This window comes from Leuciscus leuciscus, assembly GCF_965113295.1.
Source record: "Leuciscus leuciscus genome assembly, chromosome: 6".
Lineage (NCBI taxonomy): Eukaryota > Metazoa > Chordata > Actinopteri > Cypriniformes > Leuciscidae > Leuciscus > Leuciscus leuciscus.
In genome coordinates, this window is record NC_138730.1 from 48,205,567 (window position 1) to 48,229,285 (window position 23,719).

General features: G+C 46.7%; 2 protein-coding genes across 10 annotated transcripts in view; one reads left to right on the forward strand and one right to left on the reverse strand.

Annotated features, from left to right (window-relative positions):
• Positions 1–23,719, forward strand: part of LOC309501020 (myomegalin) — a 96,402-nt gene that overhangs the window by 14,645 nt on the left and 58,038 nt on the right. For 3 of the 9 annotated variants that reach the window (XM_082172914.1, XM_082172916.1, XM_082172915.1), the window contains 4 exons: positions 2,240–2,363; positions 2,764–2,879; positions 3,026–3,179; positions 11,327–11,380. In XM_082172914.1, coding sequence (XP_082029040.1) covers positions 2,240–2,363; positions 2,764–2,879; positions 3,026–3,179; positions 11,327–11,380 — 448 coding nt within the window. Of the gene's footprint in view, positions 1–2,239; positions 2,364–2,763; positions 2,880–3,025; positions 3,180–11,326; positions 11,381–18,631; positions 18,891–19,069; positions 20,241–23,719 lie in introns of those variants that run through there. The other 6 variants (XM_082172909.1, XM_082172913.1, XM_082172911.1 and 3 more) reach the window with 4 other exon arrangements.
• LOC309500514 (uncharacterized protein) lies at positions 3,216–10,783 on the reverse strand (the record flags this gene model as incomplete). The annotated part of the gene is made up of 3 exons (XM_082172123.1): positions 3,216–4,646; positions 10,471–10,639; positions 10,758–10,783. The coding sequence occupies 3 exons, from the start codon at positions 10,781–10,783 to the stop codon at positions 3,348–3,350; spliced, it is 1,494 nt and encodes a 497-aa protein (XP_082028249.1). The 3' UTR covers positions 3,216–3,347.

Consider the following 23,719-nt stretch of genomic DNA (forward strand, 5'->3'; position numbering starts at 1 on the left):
GAGCTAGAGGCCGGATTGTAGTTTGAACTGTAGGATTATATGAATGCCTGGCTGAAGAGATGCGACTTTAATCTAGTTTTAAACTGGGAGAGCGAGTCTGAGCAACGAACAGTATCAGGAAGACTATTCCAGAGTTTTGGAGCCAAATGTGAAAATGCTCTCCCTCCTTTGGTGGTTCTGGATATCCTAGGTATGACCAAAAGCCTTGAATTTAGTGATCTTAAAGAGCGCGATGGATTATAGGCCGATAGAAGATCCGTTAAATAGACTGGAGCTAAGCCGTTTAGGGCTTTATAAGTCAGTAGCAATACCTTGTAATTAATACGGAACTTTATAGGTAACCAATGCAGTGATGATAAAATCGGTGTTATATGATCATATTTTCTTGATCTCGTAAGAACTCTAGCGGCGGCATTTTGGACTAACTGTAGCTTGTTTATTGAGGATGCAGGACAACCAGCTAATAAAGCATTACAGTAATCCAGTCTCGAGGTCATGAATGCATGAACTAACTTTTCTGCATCAGAAACTGATAGCATATTACGTAGCTTAGCAATGTTTCTAAGGTGGAAAAAGGCTGTTTTTGTAACATATGAAATATGATTTTCAAAAGACAGGTTGCAATCGAGTATAACACCCAGGTCTTTTACTGTAGAGGATAAAGTAACAGGACATCCTATGATGTTAAAGTTGTATTGTGCGAGGTTTTGTGGGCGGTTTTTTGAACCGATAAGTATTACCTCTGTCTTGTCTGGATTTAATCAAAGAAAATTACGCGTCATCCAATCTTTTATATCTTTAACACACTCTGTCAATTTGGAAAATTTAGCGTTTTCATCCGGCCGTGATGAAATATATATTTGAGTGTCATCAGCATAACAATGGAAACTAATTCCATGTTTCCTTATAATATTTCCAAGTGGCATCATATATATTGAGAATAACAGAGGGCCTAACACAGATCCCTGCGGCACTCCATAGTTTACTGGAGTTATGATTGATTTTTCTCCATTTAAATAGACAAAATGGTAGCGGTCAGATAGGTATGATTTGAACCAGCTTAATGCTTGTCCTTGAACACCAGTATAATTTTGTAGTCGATCTAAGAGTATTGTGTGATCTATAGTATCGAACGCAGCACTAAGATCAAGTAAAACTAGTATTGAGATACAGCCTTGGTCAGAAGCTAAAAGTAAATCATTTGTGATTTTAACGAGCGCAGTTTCAGTGCTATGATGCGGTCTGAATCCAGACTGAAACTTTTCATAGATATCATTTTGTTGCAAGAAAGAGCCCAGTTGAGCGGACACCACTTTTTCTAATATTTTAGACATAAATGGAAGATTTGAAATGGGTCTATAATTTGCTAGATTATTATGATCTAATTGTGGTTTCTTAATGAGTGGTTTTATAACTGCCAGTTTAAATGTTCTTGGAACATGACCTAAAGATAAAGACGAGTTAATAATATTGAGGAGAGGCTCTTCCACTACAGGTAACACTTCTTTCAGTAGTTTAGTTGGTATAGGATCTAATAAACATGTTGTTGTTTTAGATGAAGTGATACGTTTATTTAACTCTTTTTGTTCTATAGTTGTAAAGCACTGTAATTGTTCTTTCGGGGTGATAATTGAAGCTGAATTATAAGGCGCGATTGAAGATTGAACGTTTACAATTGTGGTTCTGATGCTTTCTATTTTCTCAGTGAAGAAGTTGAACTGTAACGGGATATTTTGTTCGGTCGACGTCTGTTTATTTGTTAGTTTAGCCACGGTGTTAAATAAAAACCTTGGATTATTTTGGTTATTTTCTATTAGTTTGCGGAGGTGCTCAGCCCTGGCCACTTTTAGGGCCTTTTTATAACGTGACATACTGTCTTTCCACGCGATTCTAAAGACCTCTAAATTAGTTTGTTTCCATTTACGCTCTAAAATACTGATTCGAAAAACAAAAGATTCATAAATGTTTGAAACAGTGTTTCGAAAGCGCACTTCACTACGCAGAACAGGAAATGACATAAAAGTCCACACAAGACTAGAGGAACACGCTTGGATCATGACAGAAACAGAGCGTTACTGACAGACTGGGAAGAGAGGAGCCGCAACAATGGAGAATATGAGGAGAATAATCAACATTCATGCAGGAAAACCTGTTCTAGTAGAGAAACTACATCAAGACTGTGTAAAAGGGAATAATAGCTACTCTTTAAAACAATCATCCATGTGTTCATTTTTGACAGGACAACAGCAGAGAGTCTGACCAATCACAATGAAGCGGAGCTGCAGAGACGCTGTGAAGAGAGACAACAGGAGATCGATCACATGCAGCAAGTGCTGGAGAGCAAGATACAGATCCTGCAGGAGGTACAACACACTCTCACACACACTGACACACACACACACACACACACGCACGCACACGCACGCACGCACACACGCACACACACTGACACACATACGCACGCACGCACGCACGCACGCACGCACGCACGCACACACACACACACACACAGACATGCACACACACACACACACACACACACACACACACACACACACACACACACACACACACACACCTAAGTGTGATGGTGATGATGCTGGTGATGATGATGATGATGATGGTGGTGATGATGATGATGGTGGTGATGATGATGCTGGTGATGATGATGATGCTGGTGATGATGATGATGGTGGTGATGATGATGCTGGTGATGATGATGATGGTGGTGATGATGATGATGGTGGTTATGATGCATGGCAGGAGGCTCAGTTTGCACGGGACGAGGCCCTGCACGGCTCTGTCGCCATGGAGACGGTTCCCAAGCAGACCCCAGGAGACTGGAGCCCACAGTCTGATGAGGATGCAGACAGAGACAGGTAAGATCTGGTCTCCAGCCTTAGACAAGCGTTTCCTCATGATCAGTGTGGACTAAAGTCAGTTTGGCTTGTTTGCTACTTGTCCAATCAGATTAGAGGAGATTATTCTGCATTATAACAATATGAAGGATGCAACATGTGTGCAGGATCGAGCAGCTGAGCGCGGCGCTGTGCTGTAAGGAGCGTCTGATCCGCGAACTGACAGAGGAGAGGACAGACCTGAGACAGAGAGTGAGACACATGGAGGAGCAGCTGCAGAAGCTGTCTGTGTCTCTGCTGCAGAGAGAGAGAGACGCGCAGGTGTGTTTGAAAAACGCTGTTTGAAAGTTGGTCGGACCGAAACAAGAACAAACAACAACAAACGTGTAGCCAATCAGCGTTAGGGTTCGTATGACGGTGGAAGAGAGAGATCGAGCGAGAGGGAGATCTGAAGAGAGATGGCAGAGAGACATTACAAAAGAGAAAAGCTCATAAGAATATCACTGGGTTATGATCAGGAAACAGCTTTATGTTAATATTAGAGCTTTCCTGCGCTGGAGAGAGTGAAGCGGGAATGCCTGAAAACAGACGCGGACGTTTGCTCAGATATGCTCCACCGTGAGGAACACTGGGTAACACTGAGTAACACTGGGTAACACCGGGTGACACTGGGTAACACCAAGTAACACCGGGTAACACTGAGTAACACTGGGTAACACTGGGTAACACTGAGTAACACTGGGTAACACTGAGTAACACTGAGTAACACCGGGTAGCACTGGGTAACACAGAGTAACACTGGGTAACACTGAGTAACACTGAGTAACACCGGGAAACACTGGGTAACACTGAGTAACACCGGGTAACAATGGGTAACACCGGGTAACACCAGGTAACACTGGGTAACACTGAGTAACACTGGGGGACACTGAGGAACACAGAGGAACACTGAGTAGCAACGAGTAACACTGGGTAACACTGAGGAACACGGAGTAACACTGAGGAACACTGGGTAAAACTAAGTAACACAGAGTAACACTGGGTAACACTGAGTAACACTGAGGAACACTGGGGAACACTGAGTAACACTCGGGAACACTGGGGAATACTGAGGAACACTGAGGAACACTGAGTAACACCGATTAACACCGAGTAACACTGGGGAACACTGAGTAGCACTGAGTAACACTGGGGAACACTGAGTAACACTGGGGAATACTGAGGAACACTGAGGAACACTCGGGAACACTGGGGAACACTGAGTAGCACTGAGTAACACTGGGGAACACTGAGTAACACTGGGGAATACTGAGGAACACTGGGGAACACAGAGTAGCACTGAGTAACACTGGGGAACACTGAGTAACACTGGGGAATACTGAGTAGCACTGAGTAACACTGGGGAACATTGGGGAATACTGAGTAACACTGAGTAACACTGAGTAATACTGAGTAAGACTGTGGAACACTGAGTAACACTGAGTAACACTGGGTAACACCAAGTAACACCGGGTAACACTGAGTAACACTGGGTAACACTGAGTAACACTGAGTAACACTGGGTAACACTGAGTAACACCGAGTAACACAGAGGAACACCGGGTAACACTGGGTAACACTGAGGAACACTGGGTAACACTGAGTAGCACTGGGTAACACAGAGTAACACTGGGTAACACTGAGTAACACTGAGTAACACTGAGTAACACTGAGTAACACCGGGTAACAATGGGTAACACCGGGTAACACTGGGTAACACTGGGTAACACTGAGTAACACTGGGGGACACTGAGGAACACAGAGGAACACCGAGTAGCAACGAGTAACACTGGGTAACACTGAGGAACACGGAGTAACACTGAGAAACACTGGGTAAAACTAAGTGTAACGGGGTTCAATGTTGTATTGCAAGGAAGGAAGAAGACAGGGGTCGGCGTGACTGAAACACTCACTTTAATTGCCAAATAAAAAGAAACAAATAAACAAAAGAGGCGCACGTAGCGCATTCACCGTGCCACGCACAGTAATAACAAAGAGGACAAATAACAATCACAACTTTCATTCAAACACAGCGTACAGGTGAGGTTCCAGTCCAACTCTCTCTCCCATCTCCTCCCGCATGCTGGCTTATAACCGGTCTCTCCATGCCAATCACTGCAATCAGACACAGGTGTTCCTCATTTTGCACTTGACCTACTTACTCACCGATCAGCCCCCTCCTTTCTCTCCTGCTACAGACTTCGCAAAACCACGCCCCCCTCGCCACATACCCCCACCGCCCGACTCAGGCCGGGGAGCCATCCGGCCTGCAGCCTCCCCCCCCCTCCTCCTGGAGAGGAAGTCAGCCACAGCCATCTGTACACCCGGCCTGTGGATCACCTGGAACTTAAACGGCTGTAAAGCGAGATACCAACGAGTGATCCGCGCGTTGGTATCCTTCATGCGGTGGAGCCACTGCAGGGGAGCGTGGTCCGAACAGAGGGTGAACTCCCGTCCCAGGAGGTAATAGCGGAGGGTGAGAACGGCCCATCTGATGGCCAAACACTCCTTCTCTATGGTGCTGTACACCGTCTCTCTCTTAGAGAGCTTTCGACTGATGTACAGCACCGGCCGCTCCTCACCCTCCACCTCCTGGGACAGGACCGCGCCCATCCCCCTGTCCGACGCGTCGGTCTGTAGGATGAAAGGGAGAGAAAAGTCAGGGGCATGTAAGAGCGGTCCACCACATAAAGCAGCCTTTATCTGGGTAAAAGCCCGCTGACACTGCTCCGTCCATTGAACCGTATCTGGTACCTCCTTTTTAGTTAGATCAGTCAGCGGGCTGGCGAGGTCCGAATAATTAGGCACAAACCTTCTGTAATAACCCGCCAGCCCCAGGAACTGTCTAACCTCCTTTTTGGTCTTAGGTCTCGGACAAGTCGCAACCGCTGCCGTCTTATCAATTTGGGGACGCACTTGTCCATGACCCAAGTGGAAGCCCAGATACCTTACTTCCACCCGCCCAATTGCACACTTCTTCGGGTTGGCCGTGAGCCCCGCCCGTCTCAACGTCTTCAGGACAGCCCGCACCTGCTGCATATGACGCTGCCAGTCACCACTATAGATGATGATATCATCCAAGTAGGCAGCGGCATATGCAGCGTGCGGTCGGAGAATCCTGTCCATCAGACGCTGAAACGTTGCCGGAGCCCCGAACAACCCGAAAGGAAGAGTGACAAATTGGTGTAACCCGAACGGCGTGGTGAAAGCTGTTTTTTCTTTGGATAAGGGAGATAAGGGGATCTGCCAATATCCCTTGGTTAAGTCCAATGTCGAATAAAAACGAGCAGTACCCAGCCGATCAAGCAATTCGTCAACCCTTGGCATTGGATAAGCGTCGAACTTCGACACAGCATTCACCTTCCTGTAATCTACACAGAACCGGATCGAGCCGTCCGTTTTAGGAACTAAAACTATCGGGCTCGCCCAGTCACTGCTAGATTCTTCTATTACTCCCAACTCTAGCATCGCCTCTAATTCGCTTTGCACAACTTTCTTTTTGTGCTCTGGCAGTCGATACGGCCGGCTGCGAACCACCACGCCCGGCTCTGTCTCAACGTGGTGTTGAATGAGGTCCGTCCGACCAGGCAGGGGCGAGAACACATCCGCAAAATCTGCTTGTAAATTACGCACATCAGTGAGTTGGGATGGTGAGAGGTGGTCTCCCCCAGCGGCCAGGGCGAGAGATTTTGTTTTGACATTCGCCTCTGGACCGAGATCCTCCTCTCCACTCACTACCATCGCCAGCATCACTGATTCCACCTCAGACCATTTTTTAAGCAGGTTGAGGTGGTAAATTTGATGTGCCCCGCCCCTATCTGTTCGTATTACCTCATAGTCAAGATCTCCAATTCGCCGTGTAACCTCAAAAGGTCCTTGCCACTTTGCGAGTAATTTTGAGCTAGAGGTAGGAAGTAATACAAGCACTTTCTCTCCCGGTGTAAATTGACGCAGTCTAGCCCCCCTGTTGTACAGCCGACTTTGCTTGTCCTGAGCCTGTAACAAATTCTCCCGTGACAGCCGCCCCAAAGTGTGGAGTTTTGTTCTCAGGTCCAGGACATACTGAATTTCATTTTTACTAGCTGAAGGTCCGTCCTCCCAAGTTTCCCTAAGGACATCTAACACCCCGCGGGGCTGACGCCCATAGAGAAGCTCGAAGGGGGAAAACCCCGTGGAGGCTTGAGGGACCTCCCGTACAGCGAACAAGAGGGGTTCTAACCACCGATCCCAATTTTTGGCGTCTTCTTGTACAAACTTTCGAATCATGGATTTCAAAGTGCGGTTAAATCGTTCGACCAGCCCGTCTGTTTGTGGGTGATAGACACTGGTCCGGATCGATTTAATGCCCAATAATTCGTAAAGTTCGCGTATCGTTCGTGACATAAACGCCGTGCCTTGATCGGTGAGAATCTCTTTCGGGATTCCCACCCGGGAGATTAGTTGAAACAGAGCGCTCGCCACGCTATTTGCGGAAATATTGCGAAGCGGGACTGCTTCAGGATATCGCGTTGCGTAGTCCACCAGGACTAAAGCAAAGCGATGTCCCCGTGCTGACCGTTCTAATGGCCCGATGAGGTCCATACCAATTCGTTCGAAGGGGACCTGCATCAACGGAATAGGGCACAATGGTGCTTTTGGGTTGGCCGGTGGATTCACCAGCTGACATTCCCGACAAGACGCACACCACTTGCGTACATTCTCGTGAATGCCCGGCCAAAAGAATCGGGCCATGAGACGGTTTAGTGTCGTTGTTTGTCCTAAATGCCCGGCCATTGGATTAGAATGAGCCGCCTGGAAAAGCATTTCCCGACGGCTTTTGGGTACCAACAACTGAGTTGTATCCTGCTTTGATTGGGCATCTTGGGTCACCCGATACAACTTATCTTTTATAATTGTAAAATACGGATAGGTGAGCGGTTGGTCTGGGTGGAGAAGCTGGCCGTCGATAGAGCGAACCTGATCAAAGGCATGTTTCAGCGTGTCATCCTGGGACTGTTCCAGGGGAAAATCATCGCGCTCTGAGAGAATGGTTCTCTCCAGTGCGCTCTGTTCCCCTGAACCAGTACCCAGAGGTTCCGGATCAGCTTCTCCCAACTGAGCAGTCGCCACCTTCCTTTTATCTTTTTCTACCCAAGAAGCATCCGCACATAAATGACCCAATAATTCATTAAACGCTGGCCAATCCGTCCCCAAAATCAGCGGATGCCGGAGATGCGGGTTAATCGCCACCTCCACACTATGCTTTTGTCCCCTAAATTGAATATCCACAGGCATTAACGGATAATTCACCACTTCCCCGTGCACACACCGTACCTTAACCATGCGGCCATTATCCAATGCCTTAGGTTGAATCAGGCTTTGGTGTATAGAGGTTTGGTTACAGCCTGAATCCACCAGAGCCTGAAAAGTACCCCCCTTTATACTCACGGGTATTTGGTACAGGCCAGCTTGATCGGGGGCAGCTTGCGGCGCATCGGGGACCCGGATCAGCGTCCCCACCTCCATCACCGGACACCGATCGATAAAATGACTCGGGTCCCCGCAGCGCCAACAAGCCGGCCCGGACCTCCCCGCCGCTCCAGTGGCAGGAAGCGGGTCAAGGGATTGGCGTGGAGAGAGAGGTAGCGCAGCCTGGGGAGAGAATCCCCCCCTCGATGGGCCCCCTCCCCGGGGAAGAGGCCTGGGGGCAGATACCGGCTCCGCAGCACCCCCTGTCCTCCACCTTGGAGCCGGCCGCGGCGGCAGATTCACCCGGTACCTGGGAAGGGGAGAGGGCTTAGGGGGGGGGGTAGAGAGAGAAAGAGAGAGAGAAGCAGATGGCAGGGGTTCGCCGACCCCCGGGCACGCCACCATTTGGTCCTCCGCCAGCTGGATGGCCTGGTTCAGCGACGTCGGGCGGTGGCACTGGACCCACTGCGCGGTCTTTGTTGGCAACCGCGCCACGAACTGCTCCAGCACCACACGATCGATGACTTTCTCGACGTCGCTTCCGTCGGCCATCAGCCACTTGCGGCACGAGTCCCGGAGCTGTTGGGCCATGATGAAGGGTCGGCCAGACTCCTCGAGGTTCAACGTCCTGAACCTCTGGCGGTGTTGTTCCGGAGTCCGGCCAACCCGCTGGAGAATGGCCCGCTTTAAATCCTGATAGACCAGGAGATTCTGGACTGGCAGTTGGTGTGCGGCCACCTGCGCCTCTCCGGACAGCAGGGGTATCAGCCGCATTGGCCAGTCCGTCGAGGGCCATCCCCGGTCCTCAGCCGACCTCTCAAACAGTTCCAGAAATGCCTCCGGATCATCCTCGGGGCCCATCTTGTTGAGAGGTATCGGCGAGGACGAGTCTTTGTCCGATGGGGGGACGGCCCTAACCTCCCGGTCTATCCAGCTCCGGAACAGCTCGCGGTCTTCATGCTGGCCTCGGAGGAGCGCCTCGAACCGTTTGTCCTGCTCCTCCTTTATGGCCAGCAGATGTTGATGTTGTTCCTGGTGAAGACCAGCGAGCGATTGGATGATGTCCGCAAATGGTGTACCTGGCGGAGTCTGCATGGCGGCGATCTTCTGCCTTCCCGGGTTTCGGCACCAGTGTAACGGGGTTCAATGTTGTATTGCAAGGAAGGAAGAAGACAGGGGTCGGCGTGACTGAAACACTCACTTTAATTGCCAAATAAAAAGAAACAAATAAACAAAAGAGGCGCACGTAGCGCATTCACCGTGCCACGCACAGTAATAACAAAGAGGACAAATAACAATCACAACTTTCATTCAAACACAGCGTACAGGTGAGGTTCCAGTCCAACTCTCTCTCCCATCTCCTCCCGCATGCTGGCTTATAACCGGTCTCTCCATGCCAATCACTGCAATCAGACACAGGTGTTCCTCATTTTGCACTTGACCTACTTACTCACCGATCAGCCCCCTCCTTTCTCTCCTGCTACAGACTTCGCAAAACCACGCCCCCCTCGCCACACTAAGTAACACAGAGTAACACTGGGTAACACTGAGTAACACTGAGTAACACTGAGGAACACTGGGGAACACTGAGTAACACTCGGGAACACTGGGGAATACTGAGGAACACTGAGGAACACAGAGTAACACAGAGTAACACAGAGTAACACAGAGTAACACCGAGTAACACTGGGGAACACTGAGTAGCACTGAGTAACACTGGGGAACACTGAGTAACACTGGGGAATACTGAGGAACACTGAGGAACACTCGGGAACACTGGGGAACACTGAGTAGCACTGAGTAACACTGGGGAACACTGAGTAACACTGGGGAATACTGAGGAATACTGAGGAACACTGGGGAACACAGAGTAGCACTGAGTAACACTGGGGAACACTGAGTAACACTGGGGAATACTTAGTAGCACTGAGGAACACTGGGGAACACTGAGTAACACTGGGGAATACTGAGTAGCACTGAGTAACACTGGGGAACATTGGGGAATACTGAGTAACACTGAGTAACACTGAGTAACACTGAGTAACACTGAGTAAGACTGAGTAAGACTGTGGAACACTGAGTAACACTGAGTAACACTGAGTAACACTGTGGAACACTGAGTAACACTGAGTAACACTGGGGAACACTGAGTAACACTGAGTAATACTGGGGAACACTGAGGAACACTGGGGAACACTGGGGAACACTGAGGAACACTGAGGAACACTGAGGAACACTGAGGAACACTGGGGAACACTGAGGAACACTTTCTTGTCGTTCGTTCATCATCTTTGCTTTATTTTTCGTGAAGCATTATTTTGTTGAACTTCTGCTACGATAAATAGACATCCACTCGTGTGTAACGGAGGCCAGCCAGTGAGAGTCGCACAGGCTGATGAATGAGACGTTTACTGTTTAGTGTCCTTGTTAGTGCACATGCACTCGCCTTGCGATCGGGGTTCGAGACTCGGAGCAGAGGTTAGGATTGGAAGATGAGCTTTGGAGGCGGAGCCATAAAGAAGGGGGTGTGTTTGCTTGGCTTGATTTCAAATGAACAATGTTCAGCAATGAGTTATAACACTGTACTTTTAAGCACTACTTAATCTACCGAATGAAAAGTGTTTCTGTAACATAAACGCATCTATTTGACAATTATCGCATCTAATTCTTTTCATGTGCGATAAAGAAAGCAAACGGCAAAAAGATAAAGTGCGTGAGCGTCACTGCGGGAGCAGAAAGTGTCCGACTCGCGTGTTGATGTGAAAGACTCTGCGTTTCCCAGCTGAACTGCTCTAATCTGTCAGATATCTGTCACATTTCTCCACAGACTGTTTTAGGACCATTAGGACCGGGTTTTTTTTAGCATTGTGACATTATTTTAACATTTAGAATTACAGAAAAACACCATGAAATACAGAGTGACAGATGTTCTGATTTCTTTGGTATAATTGTGTTGCTCTAATGATCATTTCTTTGTGTAGTTTTATGAAGAGGAGTTGGGCCGCGAGAGGCGCCGTGTGCAACAAGAGATGCAGGTAAGAGTGTGTGTGTGTGTGTGTGTGTGTGTGTGTGTGTGTGTGTGTGTGCGTGCGTGCGTGCGTGCGTGTGTGTGTGTGTGTGTGTGTGTGCGTGCGTGTGTGTGTGTGTGTGTGTACACCTCAACTGGACCGAACCAGAGCTGATCTCCACCGTATTTTATATTAGCTCGACCAAACACACTGAACAAGCACAATACAGTAGTTTAGTTCCTGATTAGAACGTTTGAAGTTTTGCAAACTGTTACATATATATTAGTCTTCAGTCTTTTGAGTGGAAGAGAGACTCTTAATAAGAGTGTAAATCAGATTCAAACTGAATCATCTGTGTGACTTTAACCTGTGTCGAGCCATTCCTCTGAGTCAGACGTGATGCTCTTTTATTGTGGAACTATATGCAAAAAAACAACAAATGATACAAAATAATTTAATAAATACCTATTTACAATAAGCTTTCAAATAACTGTTAGATAATAAAATAGATAACTAAAGAAGCGTGATGAATCTCATTAACCCTTCGCCGTCACACAGAAGACAGACGCACAACACTGAAGACAGACGCACAACACTGAAGACAGACACAGACGCACAACACTGAAAACAGACACACAACACTGAAGACAGACGCACAACACTGAAGACAGACACACAGACGCACAACACTGAAGACAGACGCACAACACTGAAGACAGACACAGACGCACAACACTGAAAACAGACACACAACACTGAAGACAGACGCACAAAAATGAAGTCAGACGCACAACACTGAAGACAGACGCACAACACAGAAGACAGACGCACAACACTGAAGACAGACGCACAACACTGAAGACAGACGCACAACACTGAAGACAGACACAGACGCACAACACTGAAAACAGACACACAACACTGAAGACAGACGCACAACACTGAAGACAGACGCACAACACTGAAGACAGACACACAGACGCACAACACTGAAAACAGACACACAACACTGAAGACAGACGCACAACACTGAAGACAGACGCACAACACAGAAGACAGACGCACAACACTGAAGACAGACACAGACGCACAACACTGAAAACAGACACACAACACTGAAGACAGACGCACAACACTGAAGACAGACGCACAACACTGAAGACAGACACACAGACGCACAACACTGAAAACAGACACACAACACTGAAGACAGACGCACAACACTGAAGACAGACGCACAACACAGAAGACAGACGCACAACACTGAAGACAGACACAGACGCACAACACTGAAGACAGACACACAACACTGAAGACAGACGCACAACACTGAAGACAGACGCACAACACTGAAGACAGACGCACAACACGCACAACACTGAAGACAGACGCACAACACTGAAGACAGACACAGACGCACAACACTGAAAACAGACACACAACACTGAAGACAGACGCACAACACTGAAGACAGACCCACAACACTGAAGACAGACGCACAACACTGAAGACAGACACACAGACGCACAACACTGAAAACAGACGCACAACACTGAAGACAGACGCACAACACTGAAGACAGACGCACAACACTGAAGACAGACCACTGAAGACAGACGCACAACACTGAAGACAGACACACAGACGCACAACACTGAAGACAGACGCACAACACTGAAGACAGACAATAATAATTATTTATTAATTTTTTCAGTAAAATTGTGTTGAATATTGTGAAATTTTTTTGCAGTTGCAAAGGATTAACTGGTAAATAAATAAAATAAATAATTGTAATGTATTGCTGCGCTGTTGAGAGGGACATCTAGAGGCGAGTGAAAATCATTGCGTAATATAAAGTCACGCGTAGAAGACAGTTACTCGAAAAACAAAACAAAAATGAGTTTAAAACTGCAACCGAGTGGATCAATGAAAAGAAAGCAAAAAAAAGGAAAAAGAAGCAAGAGTGTTGTGAAAAAAATCTCCAGCATTTTTAAAAGTTGCGAGTCGCGACAATAACGATAACCGACCTTCTCATCTGAGCTACTTTAGCACTCTCAAACACCTGACCGAGTGACCAGGTGACCAATCAAATCACAGTAGATGGGCTTTATGTTCACAGAAGCGTGAGCCGAGCGCGAATTCCAGTGCCGTCGACAAATGTAGTGAAGGGGGGCCTTTGAGACATCTGTGCCCAGGGCACATCATCGCCATAATCCGTCCCTGGTGTGTGTGTGTGAGAGAGAGAGAGTGTGTGTTCAGAACACTCTAAAGATCGTCTGTAGTTTGTTTGTAAATGTTTTAAAGGGACAGCAGATGTCGGTCCGTCTCTAACTCTTCACCTCTGGAGGGATTACCTCTATGTATTGGAATTGCAAAACCACCATTTTTGTCTTGTTTTTTTACTCTTGGCACACAACGTATGTAACAACACTAACCCTAACCCTAACATATGTAACAACACTAACCCTAACCCTAACGTATGTAACAACACTAACCCTAACCCTAACCCTAACGTACACTCACCTAAAGGATTATTAGGAACACCTGTTCAATTTCTCATTAATGCAATTATCTAATCAACCAATCACATGGCAGTTGCTTCAATGCATTTAGGGGTGTGGTCCTGGTCAAGACAATCTCCTGAACTCCAAACTGAATGTCAGAATGGGAAAGAAAGGTGATTTAACCCTCTGGGGACCAAGCTGTTTTTGGGGCCCTTGAGATGTTCTGACATGCTCTGACATCTGTGCTTTTTTCAGTTATTTATAAACATGTTAATGGCAAAGGTGTAAATTCACTCTATATAGCACAAACAGGCCTACCATAATATGCGAGCAACATGTATGTAGATGTTTGTATTTTTAAGAGAATAATGTTTATGCGTGGTTATTTAAAAAAAAAAAAATGAAAGTTGCTGAAATAAGACCACAAAACTCATACAAAATATGTGCCCACAAGACTTTTGACTAATGGATGTTTTCTCTTGGAGTTCTAGCTTCAAAATTATGTGAAAATAGTCTTGCTTTATCGTTCACAAAAAAAAAATACATTGATTTAAATGGTGTAAAACAGGTTTTGCTTGGAAAGCCAATATGCGAGGGGGAGGAGTAGTTTACACCTTAGATTACCCAGTCCCACCCACTCTGCATAATGACTCTGCATAATTAGCCATTCATTCAGGTGTGACACTGACTGAGCCACAATGCAAGGACAAAATAGCCTATATATTTAGAAGAAGACTTATATTGACCATTTAAGATTTTGCTTACATCTATCTTGTAAATATGTTTTGCTATTTTATTAAAAAGGTTACAATTACAACAATAATTACAATTTCAGCAATATTTCTGCAAAAAAAGTACTCTTTCTTTGTAAAAAAAAAAAAAAAAGATTATAGGCCTACATTTTATCATATGTATTCATTAGTTTGAATATAGCCAACATTGGAACATCTTAGTCTGTGACTTTATTTTTGACAAAATAGTATTTTATATATATGAGCAGAAAAGCTTATTTGATGTGACAGTATATTCTACAGTAAAAACTGTACCCAAATCTAGTCAACAAAATGTTGTCTTTCATACTTCGCCTGACTGTAACGCAGTAACTGTAACTGTAAAAGCAGTTTATTCTTTCACACACAGACGCGCGATTCATATTTAGGCTAAACAGTCTTTACAAATATGTACCCTTCATTCATCTCACAGAAACGCTATTCATATTATAGAAACGCGATTCATCTTTTTGTTTACATAAGCCTACAACGTTATTCCATAACGTTATTCCACATTAACACTTGAGAAAGGATAACTTAGCCTACCTCACTCCTCAGCGGGATCTGCTCCTCATATCAGCACGGAAAATTTTCTCCATAAGGTAGGCTATATTATGCCTCTTTGTTTACAGCTGATGTGGGGGCGTTTCACAGACTGAAATGGTTCTCAGAATTTGCGTTTGAATAGCACGCGCTCTCCGGGGCGTGGTCAAATTACTTTTGAATGGCTCCTAATGAGCTCGACTGGAGTCGCTCTCTTTTTATACAGATTACAGAAGCTGATAATATTTGTTTTTTATATAAATTACTTCATTTAAAAGCTGCGATCTCAAGCTTTATGCCCGTGGGTCTGTTTGCCTGTTTGACTGAATTTTCGCGGAGTTATAGATAATTTTCGAACGCGTTTCAAATGGGAGTTTACTGACAGAGAGAAGGCAGAAATAGCATCATGTTAGTTTTTCTTTATTTGTCAAAAAGCAAAACACTTTATTTGTATTGTGAGTATACAGAAAAAAAATAGAAACTGAACAGGATCGATTGATGTATTACACGAAAATGAAAGATCAAAATTAACAGAGCATTTTGTGTTTATTTTTCATTGCTAAAAAAAAAACCGAGCAAAACGCGCGGGCGCGTTTTTGGTCCCCAGAGGGTTAAGCAATTTTGAGCGGGGCATGGTTGTTGGTGCCAGATGGGCCGGTCTGAGTATTTCACAATCTGCTCAGTTACTGGGATTTTCACACACAACCATTTCTAGGGTTTACAAAGAATGGTGTGAAAAGGGAAAAACATCCAGTATGCGGCAGTCCTGTGGGCGAAAATGCCTTGTTGATGCTAGAGGTCAGAGGAGAATGGGCCGACTGATTCAAGCTGATAGAAGAGCAACTTTGACTGAAATAACCACTCGTTACAACCGAGGTATGCAGCAAAGCATTTGTGAAGCTACAACACGCACAACCTTGAGGCGGATGGGCTACAACAGCAGAAGACCCCACCGGGTACCACTCATCTCCACTACAAATAGGAAAAAGAGGCTACAATTTGCACGAGCTCACCAAAATTGGACAGTTGAAGACTGGAAAAATGTTGCCTGGTCTGATGAGTCTCGATTTCTGTTGAGACATTCAGATGGTAGAGTCAGAATTTGGCATAAACAGAATGAGAACATGGATCCATCATGCCTTGTTACCACTGTGCAGGCTGGTGGTGGTGGTGTAATGGTGTGGGGGATGTTTTCTTGGCACACTTTAGGCCCCTTAGTGCCAATTGGGCGTCGTTTAAATGCCACGGCCTACCTGAGCATTGTTTCTGACCATGTCCATCCCTTTATGACCACCATGTACCCATCCTCTGATGGCTACTTCCAGCAGGATAATGCACCATGTCACAAAGCTCGAATCATTTCAAATTGGTTTCTTGAACATGACAATGAGTTCACTGTACTAAAATGGCCCCCACAGTCACCAGATCTCAATCCAATAGAGCATCTTTGGGATGTGGTGGAACGGGAGCTTCGTGCCCTGGATGTGCATCCCACAAATCTCCATCAACTGCAAGATGCTATCCTATCAATATGGGCCAACATTTCTAAAGAATGCTTTCAGCACCTTGTTGAATCAATGCCACGTAGAATTAAGGCAGTTCTGAAGGCGAAAGAGGGTCAAACACAGTATTAGTATGGTGTTCCTAATAATCCTTTAGGTGAGTGTATGTAACAACACTAACACTAACCCTAACGTATGTTGACTTATTTGAACATTTAAAGGAACCTTAATATCAGCTCAGAATAGTCCAGACATTAGACTTATAAGTGCATCAGTTCAGATGTCTTGGTTGAGATTGAGTCTGGATGTGTTTCGTCTCATGAATCAGTGGACGATTTCTTTAAAGTGAAAATACTGCATATAAAAATAAAACTTCTATTACGGTCAGGACGAGATCAGTTCTCTGGAATTCACAACCACTGTTCCTGTGGCAACGAGCCAGGTGCATTGTGGGACTGATAGAGGCAAACGTCTGCAAACACAACTGGGCTGAATTATTGAAGTCTTTGTCCTGAACTAAAGTGTTTTAACTCCTGCCTCAGATCACAGCGCACTGATACACACATTTACTGTGCAGACAAACACTGACATGTTCAAAAGCTGCATGAGTCTCTGACTGAGATCCTGAAAACAAATGATCCACTCCCTGTATTATTAAACCAGACGGCACGTTTTCATGTGGTCTGATACATGATACATGAGTGGGTTAGGTGTGTGTGTGCGTGTGCGTGTGCGTGTGCGTGTGTGTATGTATGTGTGTGTGTGTGTGTGTGTGTGTGTGTGTGTGTGTGTGTGTGTGTGTGTGCGTGAGATGAACTTATAGAGCCGCTGTGTTTTTTGTTTCTTAAATAGATCAGTATCACCGCAGTCTAAATGTGTGTTTGCATAAACAACAACTGCAGTAGAGCAACGACACACACACACACACACTGCTGGAACCTGCTGAGTGAGAATGAGACTCTCAGGGTAAAACTCTTTTGTGAAAAGAATTTAGTTTTATTTACGTTGCTATCTTTGATGTTACTTTAGTCACTATGGTTACAGCTGATAGGTCACATGTTCATACAGACAGTGTACGACACGCTACAGGATATTTCAACACTCAAATTCTCAAATCATTCTCAAAACTGCCTTTGGTATAAATAATAATAATAATATGTCTATCAAGAGTGACATTATCCAAAAATGGGACTTTACTGACATTATCAAGGACTTTTCAGCTAGAAAACTGTTTCTAAAGTTATGTCAATTGAATGTATTAATACATGAGCAATGGAAATGTCTATGTATTGGCTAATGGGGTTAGGTAAAGTTTATGTAAAGGCACCCGGCCCTGCTCACAGGTCATGCTCGGGGTCAGGGGTAAGGTCACTGGTCAACATGTTTCATTATTACCAATGGCGTTTTGGGACTGGCAGTCGCAGCTATTAACAAACATGAATCTGGCCTGGCTTATTTATGAAGGTAATCTCCATTAGACATAATAAATGACTGGACTGTAGATCAAATATAAAAACAGTAAACTTAACATATATGTTGCCCCTGAACCATAATACATATTCATATAAAGCATGAGGCGTCATCATCATACAGATGTTTATTTCTTGTCTGGTGACATTATAGGCTCGCGCTGCTGCTGATCTGTCAATCTCTCAGAGGGGCGCGGGAGCGCGCAGACGCGCGTCACCTCTGTATGCTGAGCGGGATCGCGGGAGATATGATCAGAATACTGTATTTCACAGATTATTGTTCTTTTTCTTGGCTTGTCGTTTTTCAGTCGATGTTCTATTGTATAATGATGTGTAATGATGAGTGATGCACCCCTGCGGTGTGAGATGGTTTAAGCCTCCTTTCATCTGATGACGCGACCGCAGAATCTGATGTCCTCTGTATCGCAGTGATGATGAGACTGACGTCACTCTCTCTCTCTCTCTCTCTCTCTCTCTCTCTCTCTCTCTCACCACTGCCGTGTTCCGGTGATGAAGAGAGACAGAGAGAGAGAGATACGGAGGCGCGTGTTCCGCATCAGACACACACGCACACACACACACACACACGGAATAGCGACATCGGCAGCGTTAGTCCTCGTGTGTGTGCCTCGACTCGCCGCAGTTGAACTCTCAGATGCATCTCTGCTCCAGCGCTCGCGGATTATGATAATTTCTCATCTGATGACACCCTGAGGACTTCAGTACTCTGAGCCGCAGTCTCATATATGGTGATTAAGCTACGCTTTTGTTTATATTATGATCTCTGATATTATTGATATTATCTAAAGATATTACAAATATTATAATACTGTTTTTAAACATATTGTATTTGACTAAATAAAAACAACAGGACTGTTTTTGTTTGGAATCCAAATCTTTTTTGTTTCTTCTTTTTTTTAAACCAAAGCACAGCGGGTGTTTCAGAATCCAGTGAATATTCGGACTCAAGTGAATATCCGACTCTGTTGGGAATGAAGGAGGCGTGTCGCGTGTGCTCCGGGGATCTGTGTGGGAACCAGCGGCGATGGCTGTTCCACCCGTCAGCCAAGCTAAAGCTGCAGGTTCTGCTGTCTCAGGCTCTGGGCCGCGAGCTTCAGCGCGACGGGCGCTGCGAGTTCGTCTGCAGCAAGTGCTCCTTCATGCTGGACCGCATGTTCCGCTTCGACACGGTGATCGCGCGCGTGCAGGCGCTGTCCCTCGAGCGTCTGCGCAGACTCCTGCAGGAGAGGGAGCGTCTGCGCATTTGCATCAGTGCGCTCTATAACAAACACAACCCGCAGGGGGCGCCGGAGGCGAGTGGGTTGGACCCGTCTGTTCACCAGTACTGCGCGCTGCTGCAGGAGGACCTCATCTACTCCATGCACGAGTCCTGGGCGGAGGACGAGGAGCAGATGTGGGAGTGTTCCCTCAATCCCCCGTGCCGCGTGCTAGAGTCGTCCTCGCGCAGGTGCCGACCGCTGCGTGTGTCCGACGCCGACTACGAAGCCGTGTGTAAAGTGCCCCGGAAGCTGTGGAGGAGCGTCTCCTGCGGCCCGTCCACACGCTACTCCAGGACTGGTACTGGGAGTGCCTGTAGGGAAGAGCGGACCGGCACCGGGAGCAGCTGTGGGGAAGAGCGGACCGGCACCGGGAGCAGCTGTGGGGAAGAGCGGACCGGCTCCGGGAGCCGCTGGATGTCCAGATCGTCAGACGGTGATCACACACTCCGAGAGCGGCTGAGCTGCGGTGGCTCGCTGGAATCCCTGAATGCGTCTGAGGAGCATCTCGGAGCACCCGAGGAACCTCCGTCACGGCTGGCGCTGGTTCTGGCTCTGCTGCAGGACTGTGTGTATCGGCCAGTCCGGACTCCTCCCGGCTGCAGGCTCCCTGTTCTGGTGCATCCTGGGGTTTTTAATGGAGGAGCTAAACTGGCCAGTTCAGAGCAGGGGAACCTGTTTGGTGGAGCGAACCACATGATGCCAGAGCCGGAGAGAGACCCGCCGGAGCCGGAGATGGATAGACTCCCGCTGGAGCTGGCGCTGGAGGAGCCGGAGCTGCAGGACGAGTACCTGCCCTTCTGTTTCCGGAGGCTCCCACAGGTGAAGCGCTTACTAACAGGACCGTAAGATCCGTGTTGCTTAGGGTCGGCAAACGGATGCATTCAGATGACGCTTCCCACACGGTTTGTGCTGAGCACAACATGTTTCATGCATGTAATGATTTTAAAACACAACTGTCCCATTCAGTTTTTGTCATGTTCATCACTTTGCATATTTTGAGTCTGTGAGGTTCATGGCAATATTTATTTGAGATGCACCGAAATGACAATTCTGGGCCGAAACCGAAAATTCAGGATTCACTTCTTGGCCGAAAACCAAAACAGAATATAAATAATACATGAATAATTAGTCAATTATTATTGAAATATTTCATATTTAATAAAATGTTATTAAATATAAAAACAAATATTTAATCAAATTTGTTTAATTATCAACACTCAAATATCTAAAACTGAGTTCTACACATAGCACATAAGGCTGTTTTTATATAAAATGATTTATGACATGATTGTTTCTACTCCAGTTTGTTGGTGAAATATAAACATTTAAACCACAATAAACTGTAATAACTTGTTTTCATGACAGATCTATTTAAACATACATAAGTATATAAATGTATACATTAAATAATGAAGACGTCACAAACAGGTTAAGTAAAACAATAATTAGACAACACGTGTCAGGACCGACTCATTGTCGTAATCATACTCTAGATCTAATATTATCACATGGAATAGATGTTGATGCCGTTGAAATTCTGCAGCAGAGCGATGACATCTCAGATCATTATCTAGTCTTGTGTAAACTTCATTTAGCCAAGGCTGCAAATCCGACTCCGTGTTACAAATATGTTAGACCTATCACTTCTGCCACTAAAGATTGCTTTATTAATAATCTTCCTGATCAGTTTCATCATCTCAGCATCCCGGATGGCTTAGAAGAACTCGATATTGTGACAGAAACTTTTAACTCTCTCTTTTCCAGCACTTTAGACACAGTTGCTCCGTTGCGCTTAAAGAAGATTAAAGTCAAGTCAGGTCACCTTCATTTATACTGCGCTTTTAACAATATAGACTGTTTCACAGCAGCTTTACAGTGATAATAGGACATTACAGTAACAGAGATTGTTTAGGCTTTACAGCAGATCCAGAATAAAGTTATTGTCCAGCTTAAGTTAGGTTTGATTGATTCACTTCCGTTGTAAAGATCATTAGTTATTAACTTACAGGGCGCTAACACGACACCTTTCTAACAGAAGTTCTCTCTGCGCAAACTTTAAAAACGCGAACCTGTGAGAACGCTGACGGCGCACATGCGTATTACGAGTTCAGTCTATAGGTGTGTGCGTTTCGATATATGTGCGCAGGCGTGCAGTCTTTCTTTACAAACCAACCCTCAACATACTACTTGTCTGGCCTTAAAATTTATAATACAGAATTTTTTTTTCGCTTCCGCGTCGGCTTTTGCCGCTCTAGCCGCTGGCCACTCCCCCTCTCACACTGACACTGAGTGAGCACAGCGCAGGCCACTCCCCCTCTCACACTGACACTGAGTGAGCACAGCGCAGGCCACTCCCCTCTCACACACACACTGAGTGAGCACAGCATTGGCCACTCCCCCCCTCACACACACACTGAGTGAGCACAGTGCAGGCCACTCCCCCTCACACACACACTGAGTGAGCACAGTGCAGGCCACTCCCCCTCTCACACACACTGAGTGAGCACAGTGCAGGCCACTCCCCCTCTCACACACAAGGCTTGTTCGACTTCATGCAGCTCTGCGCAGACCGATCGGCGGCTGACTTAAAGCAGTGTATGCCGGTTAGAAATTTTGTCCGACTTGATACAGCGCCGACGCCACGTGACTGTGACGTATGCCATCAAAGTACCGCGAGAGCAATTCGAGAGCAGCCGGAGAACTCAGCCAGCGCAGCTTCTCAAGAGCGGCTGCACTGGGCTGCATGTGGGCTGATGACGACACAGCTGTTCCACGATTGGCCGGATTCACCGCATAACAATGATCACGTGTGTTTCGTGTTTACCTTTAGTTCCTCTAAAGCTCTCAAATCAGTTTATTATAACAGTGAACACTCTTTTCATGTCGTTGTCATGTTATATTGTGTCATGTTTATCAAATTAAAACTGCTTAAAAACGTAGACTCCACTTCATTGATAGTAGCTTATGTTGAACTTTATTCTTGTTCAAACAGACGCTGTATGAAGCAGTACATAAAGTATTGAATGAGAATGTCTCTGAAACATCTGTGTATTATTTGGCAAATATTGCATTTATTTCACTGCAGCTGTGGTAAAGTATGCAAACACCACGTGAGCGGTCACTACGGGAACCAGAAAGTGTCCGGCTTCACGTCTCCGTTTGCAGCTCCTCCCCGCCTGCACGCGGCTACTCTCGCCGATCGGTTACATCCAGCCGCAGCCGATGTCGAACACACCTACACACTGAGTGAGCACAGCGCAGGCCACTCCCCTCTCGCACACACACTGAGTGAGCACAGCGTTGGCCACTCCCCCTCTCACACACACACTGAGTGAGCACAGCGCAGGCCACTCCCCTCTCACACACACACACTGAGTGAGCACAGCGCAGGCCACTCCCCCTCTCATACTGACACTGAGTGAGCACAGCATTGGCCACTCCCCCTCTCACACTGACACTGAGTGAGCACAGCGTTGGCCACTCCCCCTCTCACACACACACTGAGTGAGCACAGCGCAGGCCACTCCCCTCTCACACACACACTGAGTGAGCACAGCATTGGCCACTCCCCCTCTCACACACACACTGAGTGAGCACAGCGCAGGCCACTCCCCTCTCACACACACACTGAGTGAGCACAGCGCAGGCCACTCCCCCTCTCGCACTGACACTGAGTGAGCACAGCGCAGGCCACTCCCCCCTCACACTGACACTGAGTGAGCACAGCGTTGGCCACTCCCCCTCTCACACACACACTGAGTGAGCACAGCGCAGGCCACTCCCCCTCTCGCACTGACACTGAGTGAGCACAGCGCAGGCCACTCCCCTCTCACACACACACACTGAGTGAGCACAGCGCAGGCCACTCCCCCTCTCACACTGACACTGAGTGAGCACAGCGCAGGCCACTCCCCCTCTCACACACACACTGAGTGAGCACAGCGCAGGCCACTCCCCCTCTCACACACACACTGAGTGAGCACAGCGCAGGCCACTCCCCCTCTCACACACACACTGAGTTAGCACAGTGCAGGCTACTCCCCCTCTCACACACACACACTGAGTGAGCACAGCGCAGGCCACTCCCCTCTCACACACACACTGAGTGAGCACAGCGTTGGCCACTCCCCCTCTCACACACACACTGAGTGAGCACAGCGCAGGCCACTCCCCTCTCACACACACACACTGAGTGAGCACAGCGCAGGCCACTCCCCCTCTCATACTGACACTGAGTGAGCACAGCATTGGCCACTCCCCCTCTCACACTGACACTGAGTGAGCACAGCGTTGGCCAC